The sequence below is a fragment of the Megalopta genalis genome, chromosome 5, assembly GCF_051020955.1.
Source record: "Megalopta genalis isolate 19385.01 chromosome 5, iyMegGena1_principal, whole genome shotgun sequence".
In the NCBI taxonomy this organism is placed as follows: domain Eukaryota; kingdom Metazoa; phylum Arthropoda; class Insecta; order Hymenoptera; family Halictidae; genus Megalopta; species Megalopta genalis.
In genome coordinates this window covers 23,037,551-23,060,722 of record NC_135017.1, presented here as the reverse complement: position 1 = coordinate 23,060,722, position 23,172 = coordinate 23,037,551, and the positions used below count along the sequence as shown (strand labels likewise).

The 23,172-nt window shown below is 47.2% G+C and overlaps 1 protein-coding gene across 3 annotated transcripts in view; it reads left to right on the top strand.

The window, feature by feature from the left end:
• Window positions 1-23,172, top strand: part of Ubx (ultrabithorax) — a 212,875-nt gene that overhangs the window by 72,688 nt on the left and 117,015 nt on the right. For 2 of the 3 annotated variants that reach the window (XM_076521689.1, XM_076521688.1), the window contains exon 2: window positions 1,430-1,471. The exons of the other annotated variant lie outside the window; for it this stretch is intronic. In XM_076521689.1, coding sequence (XP_076377804.1) covers window positions 1,430-1,471 — 42 coding nt within the window. The remainder of the gene's footprint in view (window positions 1-1,429; window positions 1,472-23,172) is intronic. 3 annotated transcript variants of the gene reach the window in all.

Here is a 23,172-nt window from a genome sequence, read left to right as displayed (position 1 = left end):
GTTGCGAACAAGTTTATCATGCGTGGAAAGAACCGGATGACTGTGGAAGAAACTGGAGACCTGTATATGTATACTTCACTATTTCTTAGTTTCTCTTTCTTAGTTCTTGTATTGTTTCAATATTTATATTTATTATATTCATTATGTATTATATATTTTATATAATATATATTTATTATATTATATATATATTATATTATATTTATTATATATATATATTATATTATATTTATTATATTATATTTATTATATTATATATATATTATATTATATATATATAATATAATATATATTATAATACATTAATTTCATTATTTATATTTTTTCGTTATTCATATTTATTTTTATTCTACTCGTGTGACGGCTATGCAAAATCTCCTTTCGCAACGTAAGGGTTTTTCACCCGCACGCATGAATAAATATGATTATAAATTATTACCGAAGAGAATACGAAGAAGCGACCGAATCGAAACAGAGAGAAAGATAGAAATCGGCGAGAACGTCGACGAAGCGCGTTCGTCTGTCAGTCGCTCGGATCCCGCCCGTGTACCGTCATTCTCGCTTGGCGAGAGATCGAATGCATAATGAGGGAAAGGAGATTAAACGCCGCGCCTCGTTGAAACACGGGCGCGCATTTGTCGATGTCTAATAGAATATTAACGAACACAATCCGTGGCGTTCGCCGGTGCGTCGGTGCAGCGCGGAAAACGCATTCAGTAGCTCATCGATCGACGTTTCATCACGGGCACGGAATTGCCATCGAAATGAAAAACAAGGGGCCGAGGGGAGGGGGCGGAGTGAGAATCCGACGGGGGGCGGTCGGGCTGGACGGGTCTCTCTCCCCCCCCCCGCGAAGGGGCGGGCAGTGACGTCGTTAATTGTGCGAATCCCGTCCGTTCGCCGGGGATATTTTTAAATATGAATCCTCGATCTAGAAATTGAACTATCCGATAGAAAATTGTATTGCCCGTTCGCGAAATATCGCCGGCCCGTCGAATGGCTAAGTACGATTTGTGGCTTCATTTATGACGGCACGGGCACGAGTAACTCTCATTCGTTCGGTTTTAAAATGTTCCGGGGATCGATCGATCCTCCCCGGCCGGCATTATACGGCAGAGCCGGGGGGTGGTCCGCGGAGAGGAGGGGGGGCTGCTTAAACAGTTCGAGGATTTACGGTGTTTCGCGCACTCGGTGATCAGTTTTTCGACGAATAATTCAAAAGCTGACGCCTCTTATTATATGTACGCGCCCGCGTGCTCTTCTGCACCCCCTATCTGCAGCCCCGTAGCACACCCACCCCACCCCGACGTCGATTCTCGACTGATTTATTCGATTTGTTCCCGGCGGTCCGCGTTCCTGCCTCGCGCGCACTCACCCCGTGGTACACAGAGCAAAAGTTCATAGCGGACTTTCCTTTTTTCTGTTGCAGGTAAGGAAGATATTGCTAAGCCGCATTGGACATGGTTGCAAGGTGAGTTGTGCTTTCTTAAAACTTGTTTAAGAACGCTTCGTAAACTCGAGCTCTCCAACGCCCGGCCACCGGCACGATGGCGTCAACGGTTACCCGGCGCGTTCGCTGACTTCTCGCTGGGGATATCGAGGAAACGGTGGCAGGGTTTGCTGAACAATAGAACGCTTGATAAATGCACATTTTTTTTCTGCGTTTCAGAAAGTATTTCACCGCGTCGAATATTTTACCGATCGCGGCGGTCAGCCATTTATTTAATCATTCGTTGCAACTGAAACACTCTCGCGTTGCATTTGCGCGTGCGAACCGGGGACCAATTCAGTTTACAATCACGGCCGGTGACTAATTTCGTGTAATTCGTTTCGAATGCGATGCCCGCAATGGAATAACTTCGGTATCGACTGCGATATTCGATTAAAAATTCATTTATAGCATCGACGACGCCGTCCCTAAAATTGTTCGCGGATCAACTAACATTCCTCTATCGCGGTCGCATTTTTTTGGTAGAGATTGCCGGGGCCAGGATTTCCGAATTCGTTTCGCCGGCCCGAAGCGGCGGGGCTGGAGGGGTCAGCGGGCGCGTTAATTGAACCCTGTAACGAAAGCCGATTGAAATCATCGTGGCGTTGGATCGACACCGAGGCCTCGAGTCGATGAAGCCCTTGCCGTTGGTCGACAGCGAGGCCCGAGGGGTGTTCGAACAGAATTCCGAAGTTTCGTGCCGAATTCGGATCGTGCGTGTCAGAGGTAGATTTATACGGGGCGAGGCGTACCCGCGCGCAGATGCTGCGGGGGTACCCCTCGAGTTTCCTCGAATTCGGTTTGGTCCTGCGGCATTCTCCGGCGACACGGGAGGCGAGCTTCCAAGAATAAAGAGTCGTGGGGTGAATTTTCATCGTCGGAGTCTCCCGCTCCGAAGGTTCCTCCCCCCATCGAGCCCCCGGCCCTCTTTCTCCCGCACGAGGAACTCTTTCCCTCGCAAGACGATCCATAGAGAGAAAAGAAGAGAGACAGAGAGAGACGGGGGGAGAGCGACAGAGAGAAGGAGGGAAGGAGAGAAGGATCGCGAAGAACAGCTGCGAGCGTCTCTTGACGACGCGACGGGAGGAACACGCCGTATGTTTCTCTTTTTCTCGAGAAACGAGAGAAAAAAGGGAAGACGAGGCAGGTTCACCGCGAGAGAACGTGTAGCGGGATCCCGTTTGGTTTGGGAGCGACGCAGGGGGAGAGAGGTCGGAGGGAAGGCCAACGGAGGAGCCAAGAGCGGGACAGAGCGAGAGCGAGCGAGCGAGCGATCGAGAGAGAAAGAGAGAGAGAATGAGAGAAAGGGAAAGAGGGAGAAACAGAGAGAATACAGAACGATGCCTTCGAGGGTGATCAATAAATATTGGCTCTCGGGGGTGAAATTGGGGTAGCCGGGTAGGGCGTCGGAGGGTGAGGGAGGAAGGACAGTCGTGCTGCTGCGGTTGCCGCCCCCTTTCCTATGGCACACGACGTATGGCAGATATAACCACTTGGTATAGGCAATGGAGAATCGCTCATGGACCGTAATTCCCTCAGACTTTCTGATCGATACTCACTTTAGGCCATCCGGGGGATACGAAAAACGCGGAAAGGCGGCCGATCGCGAGCGCCACCGCCGCGGATTTACGAGGGAAACTGGCAGAACGACCACCCCCGCCCGACCCGAGAAAAATTCGATAGCGCCGCGACAGTTTCGCGCATCCACCATCCGCCATAAGTCGAATCCTATATGGAAATTCTCCGTGGGATAGATGTAGCGCCGATATCAGAGCCTCGATTCCACGGGTCCTGTATTCCCCCGATTGCCCGGCCCCCGTCCAGGGATTTCGTTCCGCTTGTTCCCCTTGTACACACACGCTGAAATGATTCGCGAGCTCCCAGAGAGATACAGCGGGAGAGTGAGAGAAAGAGAGAGAGAGCGTGGGAGAGAGAGAGAGAGGGACGGACTATCGATCCCGTTAATTACCCGGTTAATTCGATACCGAATCACCGCTTCGAGGAACGGCTTCGATCGGTTGCCACGTCCAAGGATTAAAGGGCTGAGGGATGACGAGCATGATCTCGAGGGTTGCTCGACTCGATGGGCCGCATGATCGAAGCTTCTATGGCTTATCCGGACCCGGGTCGACTCTTTGTCAGCAGATGCTTTTTCATTCGACAGATATTATTAGGGGATGCTAAGTCTTCCGGAAGAAACACAACTTTATTGAAAGTAATCGTGCCTAACGATCGTTGTTCATTTATTGTTGCGTTCTGTACCCGGATTATTAGTTCATTCATTTTTATCGCCCGACTACGAGATTCCAGAAGGGTTGATTCTTGCGTACTCTTTGACCTCGGGGTTGTTTTTCGACCCTCAGACATTTTTTCGACTTTGTCTTCGTTTGTGACCATATTATTCATTACTTCGTCTTAGTTGTTCAACTATAACTCCTTTAGGTTTAATTTTCAACCCTTAGGGATGTATTTATAGTCGATTTTTATTTATAAGACCGTTAAATAATAAATAGTACCATTAAATAAATTAAGACGCCACCCTGTGTGGCGGATTCATAGGCGGCTTTTTATACTTTTTTCTTGAGAACAATCTCAAGTTCTGCTTCCATGAAGACGATTTTATTCGTGCACGATTGACCTATGATTAATCTACCCTGCTTAAATCGATCATACAAACAAGACTCGACTGCGCATACTGTTCTCAAACGTTCTTTCTGTTTTTAAGTTCGAAATATATTTTTCTCAGACATTTCCGGAGACGCTGTCTCTGCTTTCGAAACATATTTCTCATCGGGAGTGAAACGCGCGCCGAACGGGGCGCCAGAATATTGCCAAACGAGTCAGAAACGTCGTGGAACACCGACGAAATTATTCCACCCTATAAGAATCGCTCATTGGCAAGAGGAAAAGAAGCGCGCGCCCACCTCCGGTAACAAGATTCGAAGGGTCCTCAAGGGTTGTAAGACCGGGTCGGATTAATTCGCGGCAGCTAGTGAAATTCGGCCCGATCTCTCTCCCAATTGTCTACGCCATCTTCCGGTCTCCGCTAAATAGAAATCCTCGTGCCTTGTCTGTGTAGAGGTTTCCGTGAATTCGGTTAGAATTTGGATGAGGAAACTGGATGCTTCCCGAGGCGTGAAATGGCTGCGTTAACCGCTTGCACGAGCTGAAACCCCGCGCAAGGAAAGGGGCGGACGGTCTCCTCCCCTTTCCCCGTTCCACATCTCCTCCGCGAGACTCTTCTCTCTCTCTTTCTCTCTCGCCCGGCGGCTCTCTCTCTCCCTCCCTGTTCCTCTTATTCTATTCTTTTCGGAGCTTCCGGCCAGAGACAACGTTGTTTAGTAATACGATGCTTCAGACTGCACCGGAGGGTCGTAATGGAATTTACGCGTTTCGGGCTTTTCCGTTATTCTTTACGGCTACTCCGCCATGATGGTCCTGTTAATCACGGCAGCGATCGTATCGGCGCTCTTTTTACATTTATATTAAGCCCCGTTCTCGCGGGCGAACGTTATCGTTGCCAGCGTGCCGCCGGGCTTATTTACAACGTCTCGCGGAACAAACCTATACAGTGTACACGCTACACGCAGCCTCTTCCCGTTTATGACGCGATGAATAACAATGGACAGTGGAAGAATCTCCGAGCGAAAGCTCTCCTCGAACGCGCGCTTTATCTCTCCATACATTCCATTACCCGTTATTGACTTTTTTTCGAGGATCGAAGGCGTGTCCCGGGATAAACAGCTACCGCGGACTTTATGCACCCTCGACAGCGTGGCTACACCCCCTCCCGGATATTTATTAACTATAAATTGACGGGAATGCGATCCTGTTTGAAATTCCCGCGGATATTTCATGCCGAGCGGAATGAGCGGACGGATTTGCCACCCCAGAAGGCGCGAGAGCAATCTTTCTCTCTCCCCCCGCTGCTACAACCCCCGGTCGCTCCTATTGTTTCTCAGGAGGGGGGCGGAACGGGGCTGGTGGATTTTCGGGCGCTTCGAACACGCGGGATAAGCAATATCATCGTCCAGATCTCACCGAGAGGTATAAGACGAGAGTTATGCGAGCCGCTATGCGCGAGGGAATCGTAGATCAGCGGCCGGGACGTCTGCAGGGACGAGGCGGACGTGAACGAACGAAGAACCACCGCCATCATCCCCGTACAACCCCCTTTCGTTCTTCCACGACCCCACCTTTCTTCCAAACCAACCCCCGTCTACCGCCGTCCCTCTCTTTTTCGCCCCCTCTTCGTCTATCGTCCTCGGGGTCGGGCGCCAGTCTCTCTTTCTCTCGGCGCTCGTATCGCGATATCTTCGAGACACAGCCGAGAGGGTCCTTTGTGTCTACGTGTTTGTCTTTGCACGTTCGCACAGGTTGCTTCATAACGCGAGTCTTCAGCATCTGCCGCGAGATCCTTTTATTCCCGGCGATATTTTAGTGGCATTTTTCTTCAGACTTGTTCCGTGATGCTTGGAGTTGATGGTGGGCTATTATGTTAATTGATTTATTGTTACTCTTAGTGCCGACCAAAAGAGTCGCGTGTATCTGATGTAGTTTTAAACATTTGGTAGTACCTGATAATTGGGAAAGCGAAACAGGAAGAATAAAACTTAAAAAATAATATTAGGAAGACAACATTTTCTCAAGTGTGGCCAACAACGATATATCGTTGTCCGACATTATAAGGGTTAAATTCGGTAACAGGACTGCTTGTTCCAAAAGTAGAAAGCACGTAATTCGATAATCTACGTAACGATTCATCAAGATGTATTATTTTAATTTTTCCCATTATTACAGTCGTCCATACATAACCTAATTTACCAAGGAAAATGTTTTAGGTAGTTTAGAAATCCTCGTTTGCAAAGGTTTAATAGCACGATTTCTAGTTTTTTTTCTAGTCAGATAAATATTGCTCGGGTATTTTCAACATACTCCAGCATTTCTAAAATATGAATTTATTTATATAAACAGTTTATCCATAAAAAAATAAAGACACGGTAACGCATAAGATAATATTTCACGATGTTCGAATAATGTATCAACCCCAAACGAAATCTAACGAAATTCAACGCTCCCCGAGGTTAACGTTTCCCGAATTATGAAGCACCCTGTAGAGAGGACCGCCTCGTACACTTGCAGCGGACCATGGTGTCGCGCGTGTCCTCGATAGAGCGTGTATATCATCGATAGTATACCTACGTAAAATGCCAAAGGGAGCGGATAAGGCGACGCGGGGAGGTCCAAGTACGAGTGTACACACAATACTGGGTGTGGCATCCAGGCTGAACTATTATTTTACCCGACGGAGGTGTATTATGGCCCCGCGAGACGGGCAAACTCGAACTCCGCTCGACACGCGCGTGTAATTCTTTCCCGGCTCCGGAATAATCGCTCGCGGAATGTCACTGGTGTCAACCGCCCCTCAACCTCACCCCCTTCGCCGTCCGATTCTCCGGCTTAACCCAACCCCGTGTTTCTCCCGCCACGAATCCCCCCGTTATCTGCTTCTGGATACTGCAAAATCGCTGATTTCTTCGCGAACGCAATGGTCGCTGTTTTGAAAAAAAACATACTTTCTAGAAAGACAAACTTCCGTAATTTTCTTAATTCAACGCCGGATTTACGGATTCCGACAAAATGTCGGGTCACTAATTTTTTGCTTCATTTGCGGCAAATGTTACAATAACGCTCGGCAAAAATCAGAATAAATTGCTTATTGTTTCTCTTATGAACTGCTGTAATACAGCTTGAAACGTATTTCTGTACAAGAAAATGTTTAAAAATCGAGAATACCCCTTTGCAACGAGTCTGTTACGATATCGTGGACCAAAAAGTTAACTAAACCTACATAAGAATCAAAATTACCGGTTTCGCATGTTTTAGATTAAAATTATGGAAATTACGCGGATAAAAATGATGAAACGTTCGAATAAATTTAATCTTCTCTATGAAGCAATCTAGTGCTTGGCACGTTCAGTGATAAATTATGAATGGAACACAATTTTCATCGACGTTCAATGTTAATCCAAGTTTTTTATTTTCACGAGTGAAGAGTGAATTGCTGTCGAAGAACAGATAAGAGGGCCATAGACCATCTTCGCGCAACTATACCGAGGAGAAAACGTCGTCGGGACAGTTTTATTCAGTGTCCGGGATCGAGCGAACACTGTCCCCGCTACGGGTTTTCGTATTTTTCGTGAGGAGACGGTTTATCCGGAATAGTTAATAAGCTTAGGTAATTGGCCGCGGATAAGGGCGGCGTTCCCGTTGTAACGAGAATTAAGAGCAGCGAATGAGCTGGTTGCGTCTCGTGGTAGTGGTACTCTCCTATTTTTTCGCCGGCGGAACGTGAATTAAGTCCCTTCGCTATCTTCAGTCCCCGCGTAAATTACACCAGCTCCATGGAGAGAAATGGCCGCGCCTCTTCTTTTCTCCCACTCCCGGGCCTGCACCTTTCCCTCTTATTCCACTGTTCCTCTATTTATCCGTCTCCGTCCCTCTTTCTCGTTCTCTACTTTATTTACATATAGATACGAAAGCCATTCAGCTGCCGGGGAAAGCACTTCCCTTTTTGTAGGTTTATTCGTTCGGCATCGATAAAATTTGCCGCGAATTATCGCCCGGCGAACGCTCCAGCTAATTTCAATACACGTTTCCCCCCCCCGTGCTCCCTCCCGCCCCCTTCGCTCGATTTCCTTATCTTGGCAGTAGTGCCCTTTCTCTCCTGCATTTTTCAATAGGTACGATGTACGCGCGTTTTGTCCCTGCCAGTGTCCGACGACTGCATTTCTTGCGTTGCTGAACTGCCGGATTGGCAAACGTCCACTTCTATAAAATGCATTCGGTTATTTCGCGATTGCGTTGCGGGAAATATTTATTTTGTACGAGTTTCGGAGATTCAGGAATTATTAAATCATTTACTATTTATGCCGAGGCATTCCCAGAAGATTCGTCTTCGAAGAAGTCTTAGTCTCTAGAAGTCTTTCGTCGTTTCGTCTGCTCGTTCGAGTGTTTCACGAATATCTTAGAAATAGTAGGTGTACAATTATTTTCATAAATAATATTTTGTGACAGATAATATAAATTTCTCGAAAAAGCCAAACTGGATCTCATATTAGGAACTCATTCAAATTTGTGAATTGGCATACTGTTAGTTTCTCCTTCGTTAAAAAAAGTGGTATTTTTTCCTGTATTTTCCAGTAGATTTTAATAGAATACGTATTTTAGTTTTTAAACCAGCATGTCGTTTTAATAAAAGCATTTTAAAGCGAAAGTGATAAAAAATTATAAAATTATAGAAGTTATAAAAATTATAGGAATTATAACGATAAATAGGTCTCACATTAGGCACCTTTACCCTGACGAAATCGAAAAAATTGTTGCATACAGAGAAGAACGCGGCAATATATTTAGTCGATGACAAACGCATTTGATAATAGGCGAGCAAATGTGTTTGTCGCAAATCGAGGAACGTGCGTCTTAGCAATATTGCGGGCCACTAATTCGCGGCGGTACGCAGCGCAGGCAACTTCGATGCTTCCAAAGGGTTGCGCATAACTCGAAACATATTATGAACGCACACATAAACATCCCTTGGCGTTATCAGTTGTCGGACGCCGGCGCGCCGGATATTGTCGCATCCTCCGTTTTGCTCTCCCTATTACGCGCCGCGAAGCGAGACACAAACCTGTGTTTGCTCTCCGAACAAAACCCGGCAAGAGCGCGCGCGCGCGAGGCAGAGAGAGAGAGAGAGAGAGGGACGCATTTAAACCCGACGCAACGAGATCCTTAATGATCCGCGATCCGCGAGATAGAATCGGCGCTTCCTGAAACATCGTTGGAAGCGATCTGTCATTTTTTCGCGCGCCGTTAAATCGATCGTGACGGAACCGATGATTGCCGCTGCATTAACGACCGCCGTCGTCCCTCGTTGAAACCGGGCACACCGATAAAACGATTACAGATTTATTACCATCTACCGAATAACGGCGTGCACTTAGAGAAGCGTAATTTCATTGATTTTAGCCAATAAATCGTTTTTGCTCTTCACGGTTTAATAGCCGCCGGTAATCGCGGCTATCTTCGTCCGGAGGTAATCGCGAGCTTGCGCTGGTCTTTTAGCAGACGGACGTTAAAAATAGCGAAGTCGTTTCCAAAGAAATCGAGACATTTTCTCGGAGGGTAGCACGATTTCACTTTAACGGTTGTTTTCGCTTTTCCTGCGCCGACAAACGATGTTTTATGCCTGCGACAAAAGGAATTCTGACTGTTTTTTTATTGCCACGAAAACTGCGCACCTTTGACCGGTGTACACTGGCCAGGGGTGGCTGTAAAAATTCGAGGAGCCGACTTTCACCGGGGAAAGTCGCAACCTCCCCCGCCATCTAATGGACACCAACGCCGGGTACTTTGTTATTTTCGGAGAGGAAAAAACGCTGCTTTTCGGCCGGTGAAAGTTTGGGTCGCTTCCCACACGATGGTCCACCCCCTCTCTTTCTGTCTCTCTCTCACTCTCTCTCACACTCAGTTTTTCTCCTATTTCGGATAGGATCTTTTTACCGGTCAGCTTTCTAAATTTCGAACAGCCGTGTCCGGTCAGAAAAGCAGCACGTCTTCGAGATAAAAACCTCATTTCGGCGTTCAGATAGCATCCGAATATTTTACCGCCTTAATTTCAAAACACCTTCTTCTCCATCTCCGAATCGTTCGATTCCCATCGTGAATCTTCCCCGTCTGTTTTCCCCTATTTTTATCAGGCCGACTAATCTTCGCGCGTGTCGCTGCCTACCTCACCACCTCTCTCACAGGGCCCCCGAGTTGTTCGTACATTAGTTCCTTTCTCGGCGTGCGGCATCGGTGACGAGCCGATGCTCACCGCCGCGTACGCGCGGAAAACTATGAAAACGGTCTCTTGCAGTTTCTTTCGCGTACACAGTCATTTAAACATGGTCACGGTGATGCCGTTTTATTGCCCGTAACAACCGCATCGCGTAAACCTGGCAAAAGGACCGGAACTACCTGCTGCACCTTAACCTTCTTCCACAATGCTAATTCGCAGCCGGCCGGCGACTTAATTCCCGAGATTTTTCCTGCGGACCTGGTCGCCCAAATATTCCGTCCGGAATGTTTTAAAAGATCCCACGTAACATTACCTTTCAGGAGATTTTTGCTAAAGCGTTAGAGAATATAGTCGCAAAATTATTCCCATCCTCCGGTTCGTTCGGAAAACTCTTTTTGAGTAAAAGAACGTTTTGTGTCTTCTTTGCTCGACACGATTATCACTTCGTCCTACCGTGTGCTTGGCTTTATCTTAATCACGATTTTTTAAGAACACCGTGACTCGATCTCTTATTTACGTTTGAAGTCGTCAATCCATATCTTGTCCGCTATTTTATTACGCCGTTTTCATTCTATCTCATCTGGAACATCCATGCAATTTTAAAACAAAAGAATTACATCGCATTATACGACAACAATAGCAGCTTAAACAGGAATTTCTGGAAATGTTTAACATCTGCTGCAAACAGTTGGATCTTTTTTTTCTATCGCGACGCATGTTTTAAGCATCGGATGTATCGTCTTCTTAATTTGTACTCTTTTGTTTGCTATCCGAAGGGATTTCTTCGCGTAAATGAATAAATATCAAAGGAAGGCGAAGAAGTTCGATTAATAAATTTAACAGGAACTTAACAGAGAAACGAGTAAGACGTTTAACAACGAAATGAATAAGAGGAGGCTCCGATTGGAATAGCGGCTGTTTCGCAATCGGGGAAGGGGGAAGGAAGAGACGGCGGTTTGCGACACCGGGGTAAACAATGAGAAGGCTCGTTGTCTTGGTATTTCTGTGCCGAGTCCTAATTGAATTTCGTCACCAATTAAAACGGCCGGGAGAGGAATGCGGTTCGAAATGAACGGCGGAGACTATCCCGGCGGAATCAAGTAGAAGGATATTGCACCGGACGAATGGGTGCGCTAGCGAAGGGTGTCGAAGGGTGGGCGAGGAGCCGTGGGGCTCGGAAAGAGTTAAATCGAGGCCGGTGCGGGGGCGGCCAGCGACGAGCAAATAATCGAGTTTAATTGCAAAACCGTCGGCATGATTTAATTACGCGGCGCCCGCGCAGTTAGATATATATTATGTACCACCCCCTCTCGTCCTGCACATACATAGCCTCTCTCTCTCTCGCTCGCTCTCTCTCTTTCTCTGTTTGTCTCTCTGCACCCTTCGCCCACACCCCCGGCCAGATACGTAATAATAAGTGAAGTCACGCGGCGCCGCGAGCCCGCGGTGTTCGTTCGAGCAAAGATATCGGGGCCGCGATGAAAATCCTCGTTCTCTCTTTCCTTCTTTATTCAGTTTTTAATCGTTCCGAGGCGAATCGAGCAACGCTTCATCGCCTCGCAAATGACGTCTACATATTTTACGAGCGCCGGGATCGAAACGTGAAATATTCACTGCGGCCTTCACCATGATTCATCCGCGCGAACTTTTATTGCCCGCGCGCGGGCCCGGCGATGCCCGGGTTACCGGCGTTCTTTTCCAAAAGTCGTTTACTCGAAACTTCGTGTATGCTATCCTCGACTTGTTGTTTGAACTTTCTCGAAGCGTTTCGCTCGCGGAAGTTCGTGTGGACGCCGCTTCGAAAAAAAAGAAAAAATCGTGACACTTCACGATCCATCGTTTCGCAACCGCGGGCTCGCAGATATGGAACGCTGTTGAAATGCTAAGTGTGCCAGAGCTAGACCCTCTCGCCTCCTATCGGTTGCGACACAATTATCAAATCCTACGACACCGTTTCTAAATCGAAGTCGTATTCGTCTCGTCGGCGAAAAATTGGACCAAAAATTCTACGGTTGCAACGAAGAACCCGATCGTCACAGGTTTTCACTTTCGAGATGTTATCGCTTCAAATTCTGATCGCTAATTATGTCGTGGTAACAGTGTCCTTTGTTTATTCAATTTTTTAGCGTCGACTTTGTTCTTGCGACTGTTCCGACAACTACGTAAATCCTACATTCTACAGGTCGCTTAATTTTTGCAGCCTTTCTCGCATTTTTCGGAATCGTGACACGCGGCGTTTCTCCTTACCGTCGCGGTGTTATATAGGATCGAGAAAAGGGGGGGCTCCGCCGAGCCAATGAATTAGCAGCGCGTCGACTACACACGCTGCATAGCTCCGAAATTAAAATCTCCCTTACAATTGAAAACACTCGGACGAAGCCGTGCGGGTATCGGAGGGCAGCGAAATTTATCTGGTCCCGTCGATAAAAATTAGACCCCGGTTCAAGAAAGGGCCGGCCAGCCAATTAATTCCGGCGGCCGAGCACACGCACTTGAACTCGTTAACGATTCCGCGTTTTTCGGCGCGAGTCGTATTATCTGATGTAACAACGATGGGGGGAAGGGGGGTGGGGCTGTCTTGAGGAGAGGCGGTCGCCGTGGAAAGGGCAGAACGAAGAACTGCATTTTTGCATTCCCACGCGAGTTTTTGCGCGCTGCCCGGTCCCGGCCTGGCCAGGGCCGTGGTGCGCCTCGGATCAGCATAAACGTGTGCAACGTGGAAGCGCTCGGCCCCGAAGAATATCGCGGGAGATCACGAAAGAGGGAACACGCCCGGAGTTTCGTCGAGTGGTGGACTCGTTTGCACCGGTGCATTCGAAACCCCGGCCGTATCACGCGGCAAACGTGGCTCTGCCCCCACCCTTCTCTCTTTCTCTCTCTCTCCCTCTGCCCAGCCCCACTTCTGCCTCTGCCACCCGACCCGTTTCAACCCTTCTTCCAAGAGGCGGCCTTATCTCTGGTTGGTTTTTGTCCGACTGCAGTAGCATGGCAACACGCGATGCAACGTTTCGCGCGAGACCAACCTGCGACAGGAGATTTCCGGCTGATATCGTTAGCCCGTAGCACGCGAGCACGACGAATCCCCTTTTCCAGACCTGAACCGAGATTGATGGCGCCCGCATCCAGGGCCCCGATCCGATTTTATGAGCTGTTGACGACACCTACTGCACGGGACACACCGCTCTCCGGATAAATAGAACGGCCGGGCCGACTCGCGACGCGACACGCGATCCCCTTTCGAGGACTTCATTTTTCCGTGGACGATCGGCTGTGATTTATCTGCGGGACCTGTCCGGCTGGGCCCTCTTCCAGACACTGCGGAATACCGAGTCGTCGGCTACGTTGCATTATCGATCGGCTGATCCAGTTCGATAGGCATCATGAAGCCAGCTTGCGGAGAAAATTTCGTTTAACCCTTTGCGCTACGATCTCTTTCGCAGCCGCGTTGATTAGCACTTATGTGTCAGTAGATCGCCGATTTTATGCGTTTATGATAAAAATGAGTGGATGTAATTTGAAAAAATAGGGAGGTTATAAGAATTAGATATATTACTTTCGTTCTGATAAAATTGTTAGAGAATAGTAAATATTGCTAATTGGCTCTTGGGTTTTACGATAGTTGCAGAACATTTTTATTTTGCAGAAAAATTCGCAGTCTGTATGTCACTGATGAATATCTAAAAGCGAAAGAAAATTTTTATTCGTTGTTTGTAAAGCGCTGTTTTATTATCGCAATGTCGATGATAGAAGAGCAGAAATTTTAACACGTTGATTAATGCAGGAATGTCTATAAAAATCGCGCGAAATCGGAACAACTTACTTCATACCGTAACAATAGAGAGGATAAGAAGTATTGTAGAATTTGCATCTGTAATATTCATGAATTTTATAGATGCGGAACGATTTCGATTTATTTAGTATGCGATACTAAAAATTGAGTACCAAGTTTGCTGTTTTTAACGCTATTTATAAATGGATCTAATTCACGAAAATCAAAAACAAAATTAAATCTTCTTCATCGCTGGAGAAATAATTCTTGAATCGATACGATCGTTTCACGAGACAAAAGTTTAATTAGTTCTGTGCGCCCCTCCCCCCTTATTCCTCCGCAGTATGTTTCTAAGATAATTATGCCATAACGAATTAACAATCTTCGTAACTATATTCCTCTTGGCATGTCTCTCTTACCACTTATCTATATCGCATCTCCAAAGGGCGTGACTCGTAACAAATTAATAACAACACCAGTAAAAAAGCGTCCGGACCTCTCTTTCTCGTCCGTCGTTCGAGTCGTTACAAAGTGTTTCAAAATTTCCCGATCGCGCCGCAGCCTTCTCGCAGCTTGCAATTAATATACCTCGCAAGAAGAGCACTTCAACGGTTAACGAGGTTATTAATTACGAGGCTGCGCCGCAAATGTGTTCTTTTTTAATAAAACCGGCGCGAGCCTGCCCGTATCTGAAACGCGTCCTGAGTTACTCAGTTCCACGCCGACCGGAGATCCATGCCGATTACAGCTACAAGAAAACGTAATTAACTTTCATGCGGTTATGAACGTCATGGCTGTGATATCTCAAGCAACCAGTGACGTAGCGAGATGATATCAATGAAATATTGAAAAAACGCCTCGCGTCGCGCGGCGGCCATTCTGCTCGGAGTCCTACGATACGATCGCACGAGCGTTTTTACACATATACGTATGTAGCAGTCGATGCCGCGGTGCTCCAGATATGTATTATGGTAATTTGATTGTCACAAGGCGCGCTCGTAGGACGCAAAAATTAACGTCTGCCGCACCTTTTCGAAAGAAAAAAGAAAGCCTCCGTAATCGCCGAAAAATACGGAATTACGCACGCTGCAATTCGATCGGTGAATTAATTAAGGATCGATCGCTCGCGGTGGTTGGAATCGACGTCGATGCAGGATCGCGAGAGGAGATTAGATTGCGTAATCATCAGTTCCACGGGCATAACTCGGCCCGATAGCGTGGCCGTGTTTCTTGCGCGCGAAGGCTTTTGCACATCGTTCCCGGTCTCGCGACCGTAACAACGTGCTCGGCCCGGCAAAACAGCGCGTAAAATAGCGCCGGAGAATTATCATCAGCGGTTGAACAATGGAGCAACGAACGGACGCGCCGAGTTATGGAACGCAGAAACTGGGATCCCGGGGAAATAACAGGAAAACGCGGAGACGGGACGGAGCCGTGGATCTCACGCCGCGGCGTTTTCTTTCTTCCTCTCCCGAACCGCTATTATTTGAAAGCACGTCCGCGGCTATCAACGACCTCTAATGGATCTGTCGCTAGACGATGGATGCGGCCACGAAACAGGCCAAGAAAAGCCCAAGAAAAAGAACCAGGAGGAACACACACACTCTCTTGGAAACAAAATCTATTGGCTACCTACGCTCAAGCGTATTCAACGGTACACCGCCGCCTCCCGTCCCTGCCCCTTTCTTCCCCGGGAACGATTCGACATCGTTCTAGACCGATGTATCTTTATCGAACCTTTTAAATTACCAGACGAGGTTCCAGGCGTTTCCGATTCGCAGCCTCTAGCGGGTGTTGCTGAGCGGAACCGATTCTATTAATCATTCCGTGTTAGCAGATTTTTGTTCGGCCGCGCAACAAGATCGGTAAAGCAATTTTAGATCGGCACTTAATGGAGAGGTTCGTGTTGCAGAGAAAGGATTCCATGAAGAAGTTGTTCCGCCGTGGAAAAACTCTCCGTAATGCCGTCGATCGTAACCTCGAACTTTAAATCGTTCCTTCTCGAGAATGAAACTGCAGCTGTCGGGTTCTTTATGCATTTGCGCGCGGCGCTGCGCGATCGTGGCTTTCCAGGGCGCGAGCGAACGACCCTGCACGTTGCCTGTACCGTGAGGAATTTTTTTCATCGAGGGAACAATTGTTCCTCTCATCAGATTTTCATGAAGCCGTTGAAAAAGCTGCGCGCAGCATCGAGCCGATACGCGGCTTGTTTTGAAAACGGTTCGAAGCGAAACTTATCCTGTTTCGGGACGAATTGATTGTTTTATAGCTGTAGCTGGACTAGATTTTGTGCATTTGTGGGATGAACGACGTTTTGACGGCACTCGAAACAGCAGAAAGATTGAAAGAATTGAAAAATGTTGACACAATACTTGTTAATGTTATCGCTGGACTGCGGATTTAGTTTCTAGCTAAAATATAAAATCGTGAAAAGGTAAAACGAATTTAATAATACAGTGAATATTAAAATGATTGAAAGAAACAATTTTTTATTTATTTAATTCTTTTTTCCTCACGATCGTTTTGGAAAAGTTTTGTTTAGCATAAAGATCCGCAGTCTAGTTATCACAGAAGATTATCACACAGATAGTTATCACAGACCCACGTTTTCTGGAACAGAAAAATGTTCTATTTTGCATAAAGATCTTCGATCTACTTATGACACGTGTTCGTACGCGTTCCGTGACTCCTCGTTTCCGAATTGCCATAGACACGACGCTGTTGAATCCAGAATTCATCGGAAGAACATTGAGCGAATTCATCAATGAACGAACGAATTACGGCTCTCGAAGATGCAATCCAATTAAAAACCGGCTTGCCGCAGACACGGTAGATTCGAATTCCCGGGGCTTTAATCTTCCGTCGATCAGCGTCTTCGGAAATCCCTGATCGATCGGCGGCTCACCAGCAAATATGAGATAGCGAAGGCCTGCCCTGTGAAAAGCCCATAATGTATCGGGTTTTTCATTTAGGCGACGGTAATCACCCGGTCCTTTCGGTGCAGAGCCGTTATTCCGATCCTCTTTCCCTCTCTCGTCGTCTCTCGCTCTCTCTCTCTCTCTCTCCCTCTCACTTTTCGTTTTTTTAGACCGGCCGCGCGTAAATCGGCGGTAACGGCGATAAACCTGTGAAGCTGTGAACGTCCAACATTTGTTATTGCTCTCGCGTGTGAAGTTTGATATCCTCGTGTGCACACGCACATATTAATCCCTCCCGTGTAAGCATATGTATGCGCGTAGAATGCAAAGGACGATGTTGCCGGCGCTGGTGGTGGTTTGGTGAATCGCGCGCCGGGGGATGGGTCTGTGGGGGTTGTAGAGAGGAAGAGATCGGTGGGGGAGAGTGAAACAGCGAGAAACAAAGAGAAACAGAGTGAGAGAGAAAGAGAGAGAGAGAGACGGCGACGAGCTGCAAAGAGCGAGAGAGACAGAGAGGAGAACAGTAGAGGGGTTGGGGGTGGGGATAGCTGGGGTGGCGGGGGGTGGGGCGTGCGCGCCTGCACCTCATAAACTTAAACCCTAATTAACCGGCGCTACGGCTACTGTTGCGCCCTACGTGCGTATGCTTCTCGTTCGTACACACGAACGCACTTTGTCGCTTTTCCCTCTCGCTCGGCCCTCCCCGGCTCGTTCGTTTGCGCGAGGCTACGCCGCGCCAGTATTCTCTAGCGAGAGACGCGATGTTTATTGCTCGACTTCGCGTAAATTAGCCGAGCCGCGAAGCTATCCGCCGGGTTTCGGCCGCACCGCAGACCCCGAAGACGCTGCCACCGACTTCCGAGGATTCCTTCGGCGGCCCTTCGTCATCGGGGACCGTCGCGTAATCAACGGACGAGCTCCTTGACCGGTTCGAGAAGGAAAGGATCTTCGAGATTTCCTTCTTGGAACGCACCCCTTTTGCAGACACGCGTTCGATAGAACGAAGGAATTCGTTAACGTCGCGATTTGTTCGATGGGAAAGTGGTTTCGTTAAAAATGAAAGCAATTAACGTTTTGTACTGTAACAATGAGGTCGTCTCTTGATGGAGATTTCTAATAAAAATTCGAAGTAATTATTCAAGCGTTCTCTTTGTGTTCGTCAACATAACATTTGAGGAATCGCTATTCTGTTTTTACTATTCTCTAAAACATTGCATAAGATATGGATCTCAAAGTTATATAAATAGAACGATTTATCATGTTAATCATGTTCACGTAAGAGCAGATATAGCTGAACAGTCCCTAAGATGTCTAAAAACACTTCATTATGATCACTTCAGTAATCTTTATAAGCGATAATTCTTCTTTTTGTATAAATTTTATTTGCTCTTGTACTAAAGGAGATTGTCCCGGTGTAAAATTAATTAAACGAAATAAAATAAAATAATTTAGTAGGTATGAGTGTTACACTAATTTTTTCTAGATCGAAACAGAATTTAATTCTTCTGTTACAAAACGGTAGAAATAAAAGTATATAAAGACATACAGGAAACGAAAATTGTCTCGTTCTTTAGGGAAATTTTTAAGGATAAAACGCTGCTAATCATCCTAACTCAGACCTACCCCTTGCACTATAACAACGAATTCGACTGCAGATTCGACGAAGATAACATACATAATCTACCAAGTACGAATGTTACTCAATATAAATTTTGTTCTCCTTGTAATAAATGATCACGATCGTAAAAGCTCTAATCACTGTAACCGCGAAGAAAACGACGCGGCAAGGGGTTAACGACAAAAAGGTGTTAATCAACGCAGTTGTCGAAGTGATCGTAGTGCAAAAGTTTAAAATTCGCTGTGCACGGATCTTTATACGAAGAGACTAATTCGCGGAAGAAGTTAAGTATCCACGTCGAAGACGTTTCACTACCAACCCCTATCGCTCAAATTACGAAACCTCTTTCTAACGACCCATCGTGCCACTTAACTTTGAAATGGAACATTTTCTACGAAACAACATGTTCCATCCTAGCTGAGAGAAGCGTTGCTAAATTAAACGAAATAAGAAAAAAGGTTTCTCGAAGGCGATTCGCGTTCCCGTCTTCTCGGAATGTGTTCGCTGATGGAGGCTTCGTCGCGGAGTCAGTCCATTGGACTGTAAGAGTCTTGATTAGCGATCCAGCGTGTGTAGATCGATGCAGGGTAGAAAGAGAGGATGGATCTTCGATGGTGATCCCGCGAGACAGGTTCTCGGAATACGTTTGCCGATGGAAACTTCGTTGTTATCGCGGGCCGCACGGATCGATGCGGAGCGTCTCGATGCTAAACGCTCCGATTAGCGCTTCGGCACGCAGCTTCGCGGAATTTCGCAAGTGGAATCATTCCCGGAGGTGCTCGGATTGAGGTATAAAGTAATCATGTAGCGCAAGGTAGACGACCGTGGAAACGTGGTCTTCGCGAAGTAACGTGCAGCAACGTGTAGTTGGGAAGGGAACCAGATTGGCCTGAATATCTCGGGGGGTAGGAAGCTCTCGACTGTCGAGGAGAAAGCGAGACGAATCGGTAGCGAGGAAATACAGGCGATCCTTATTTCGGTCGGGAACTCATTGAGAGTTATATCGGCCCGGCGGAAGTAATTTTTGCCCGTTTTCGTAAAAGCGCGAGGGTAATTGCGAAAGTTTCGTTTCGCGAACTTCTGATACGAGTTATTAAGCAACTTCGAACGATTTATGCTCGCCTCTTTCTTCCGTTTTTTTCCCTCCCCCCCCCCACTCCTTGTTGCTTTTCTTTTTTTTCGTTCGTAGTTTCAAGTCACGGCTATATAAAGGCGGAGGCGTTATATTATTTCGGGTTTCGCCGGGCCGGAAAAAAGTTGTTTCTAGATGATGACTTATTTTCAACATGTGGCGGTGCTCTCGGGGGCCCCGGGTTGCTTTTTCTTCTAGAGCGGAGATAGAGAGAGAGAGAGAGAGAGAGAGAGAGAGAGAGAGAGAGAGAGAGAGAGAGAGAGTCCGCTTGGCAGTATCGTTTCCGCGCGATTTATTTATGATTCCAGGGCCGGCTGTCGCCGCCGCGCGTTTGCAATGTTGCTCTCAACACGTGCAGATTTACGGAACTCGCAAAAACTATGTCGACATTAACGCCGGATTACTCTCTTTCTATCTCTCTCTCTCCCCCTCCCTCTCTTTGAGCACGCCATTTTCAAAGTGTTTTCGACTCATTTCCAGAGTGGCGATATTTCGTAGTAAGTTCCGGCCGTTACATTCGAATCATCGAAATTTCACCGGGCGATTATTACCGGCGTACGCGAACCGGCACCGAACATTTATCGCGGATCGCTCGCGTTCCGCGCGGCCGTTACCACCTTCTCGTTGCAGTGCTTTTTCCTCTGCCGCGCCGGCTCGAACCGCCGCGTTTATCAAACTTTTTCTAAACACTTCATAAACGTTTACGGTTTGCCGCGCAGCCGCCGACATGCGCTCGCATATCGCTCGCATACATTGAAAACGCTCGCGCGTCCACCGGGCCCGCGGTGAAACGTCTTATAACACGGGAAACCGCATAATTCCGGAGCGGTCGAGATGTTTCCCGACACGCTCCGCTCGACCAGAACTGAAACGAGCATCCACTATTTACGGTTATACTCTTTCGATGCCATTATGGCCGCCGACACGACCCGGCCCGATCATCTTTGTCCTGCTCTCGTACGTTCGATGTTGGTTCGACGCAACTGCATCTAAAAATCCGCAACAATGAAACCTATCGAAGGTTTACTAACCCCTTCGACGGAGTCTTGACACGCGATGGGATTTCTAGTAATAACCATAACCATAGTTATGTCTGAAAGTTGTTCCGTTCTTTTACGTTGGATTTGCACTACGATTTCTTTCGCAACTACGTTAATTAGCATTTCTTCGTACTTAATAATTTCCGTAATAGAACGAGACAATTATCGTGTGCAATTATTTACTTTCATTTCTATATGATGTTAACAAAGGAATCGAATTTTCTTTCGATTCAAAAGAAACGAGTAGAATTCATATTCAGTGGACCGCCTATGAAATCTCGATTACGAATCTGCCTCGTTGTTGTAGCGCATTCGAGCAAATGTATGTTTCCTTCCTCTTTCAAGGAATTATTACAATCGAAAAGAAGAAAAATGGAAACACGAAGTACAGTAATGTCTCCCTAATCGACGCTCATATTCTGCACAAAAATGGTCAATTTGGAAAGAGGAGATTTATAGTTGTTGACAATCGGTAACCATAAAAAACGAGCCACAAGACTCGAAAAATCGTATCTCCTCTGCCAAAATTGTCTATTTTTGTGCAGAATCTGAGCGTAAATTAGGGAGACATTGCTGTATACAGTAATTTCTCCCTAGTTCGCGCACAAATCGCGCACAAAAATTATTATTCGAGCCTTGCGGCTCGTTTTTATAGTTGTTGACAATCGATAATCATAAAAAACGAGCCACAAGACTCGAAAAATCGTATCTCCTCTGCCAAAATTGTCTATTTTTGTGCAGAATCTGAGCGTAAATTAGGGAGACATTGCTGTATACAGTAATTTCTCCCTAGTTCGCGCACAAATCGCGCACAAAAATTATTATTCGAGCCTTGCGGCTCGTTTTTATAGTTGTTGACAATCGATAATCATAAAAAACGAGCCACAAGACTCGAAAAATCGTATCTCCTCTGCCAAAATTGTCTATTTTTGTGCAGAATCTGAGCGTAAATTAGGGAGACATTGCTGTATACAGTAATTTCTCCCTAGTTCGCGCACAAATCGCGAACAAAAATTATTATTCGAGCCTTGCGGCTCGTTTTTATAGTTGTCGACAATCGATAACCATAAAAAACGAGCCACAAGACTCGAAAAATCGTATCTCCTCTTCCAAAATTATCCATTTTAGTGGACAATCTGAGCGTCAATTAGAGAGACATTACCGTATCTTCTAGTTACGAAGATAATGATACAAAGGGGGGTTAACGATACAGATACATTAATCCAAACTCGTCGAAATCGTCAAAAGTCAAAATACATGCGTATTCTCGACCGGTGTTTGTTCTCCGCACAAAAATCTAATTCTAATAATTCCAGCAACGTTCACCCTCGTTTCTCGACAATGGCAAGGTCGATCCTACGCGATGATCGTTCCAGAACGAGCCTAAGCCCTAACAAGCCCCCAATTGGAGCATCCTAGTCACGTCCGAGCCCAGGTCCCTGATCGCAGCTGCCCTAAAACTCGGCAAAGCAAAGTCTCCGGAGAAAACAATAATTAACCCCGATTCCGTGGGACTGTCTGCCTGACAATAACTACACCTCCAGGTGTAACAGTACCGAGGGATCCGCAGAAACGAAGGAACTATCCGGGCCCGATCCCTGGGCTACCTGGATCGCATAATTCCAGCTACCTCTCACCGCCATATACTAATTATTACTCCGATAAATACGGGTCGGACGTATTAAATCCGGGCAGCCTCTGGTCACATTGCCGGCGCACATGCACACGTTCTCTCACATCGTTGCTTTCGAGCTTTCCATCCCACACATTCACACGAACGCGCACGCGCTAGCATGATATCAGGAGGAACGTACCTAGAGGTAGAAAACGCGAAGGTTTCTCGGTGCACGTGGTGTTTCCCGGTCCGCGACCACTGTTCTCGCGCGCACTCGGACCCGTGTCGATCGTCGGGATGGATCGCGTGGATCGCGATCGGCGTGTAGAAAATGGAAAATAGTCGAAACGAACGCGACCGTGGGTGTATCCTCGGCGAGAGATATCGCCTGGACGGCGTCGTCTCCGACCTGCGCACAGCTCTCGCAGCCCGCGGCCAACATGGCGACCAGAGGAGGAAGAAGGCGACGGAGAGAGAGCCGGGAATACCATGGGAGTCCCATGGTGTGCCGGGGCCGAAGCACGCGGTTGCCTTCGTTGCCAGCGAGAAAACCGGTCGATGGAAGAGCGCAGCGCGGCGTGGCGCGTCGATCGTGCGCGTTTCAAAGGGCCGCCGACCAATCCGATCCAACCGGAGATCAACATGGCCGTCGTGCCGCCGCGGTTCGCTTTCCGACGACCAGGATTTTTCGGTGCGGCCCGCGTCGTCTCCCTTGCGTTCGCCGCGGGGCCCGCCGAGCGTTTTCCGCG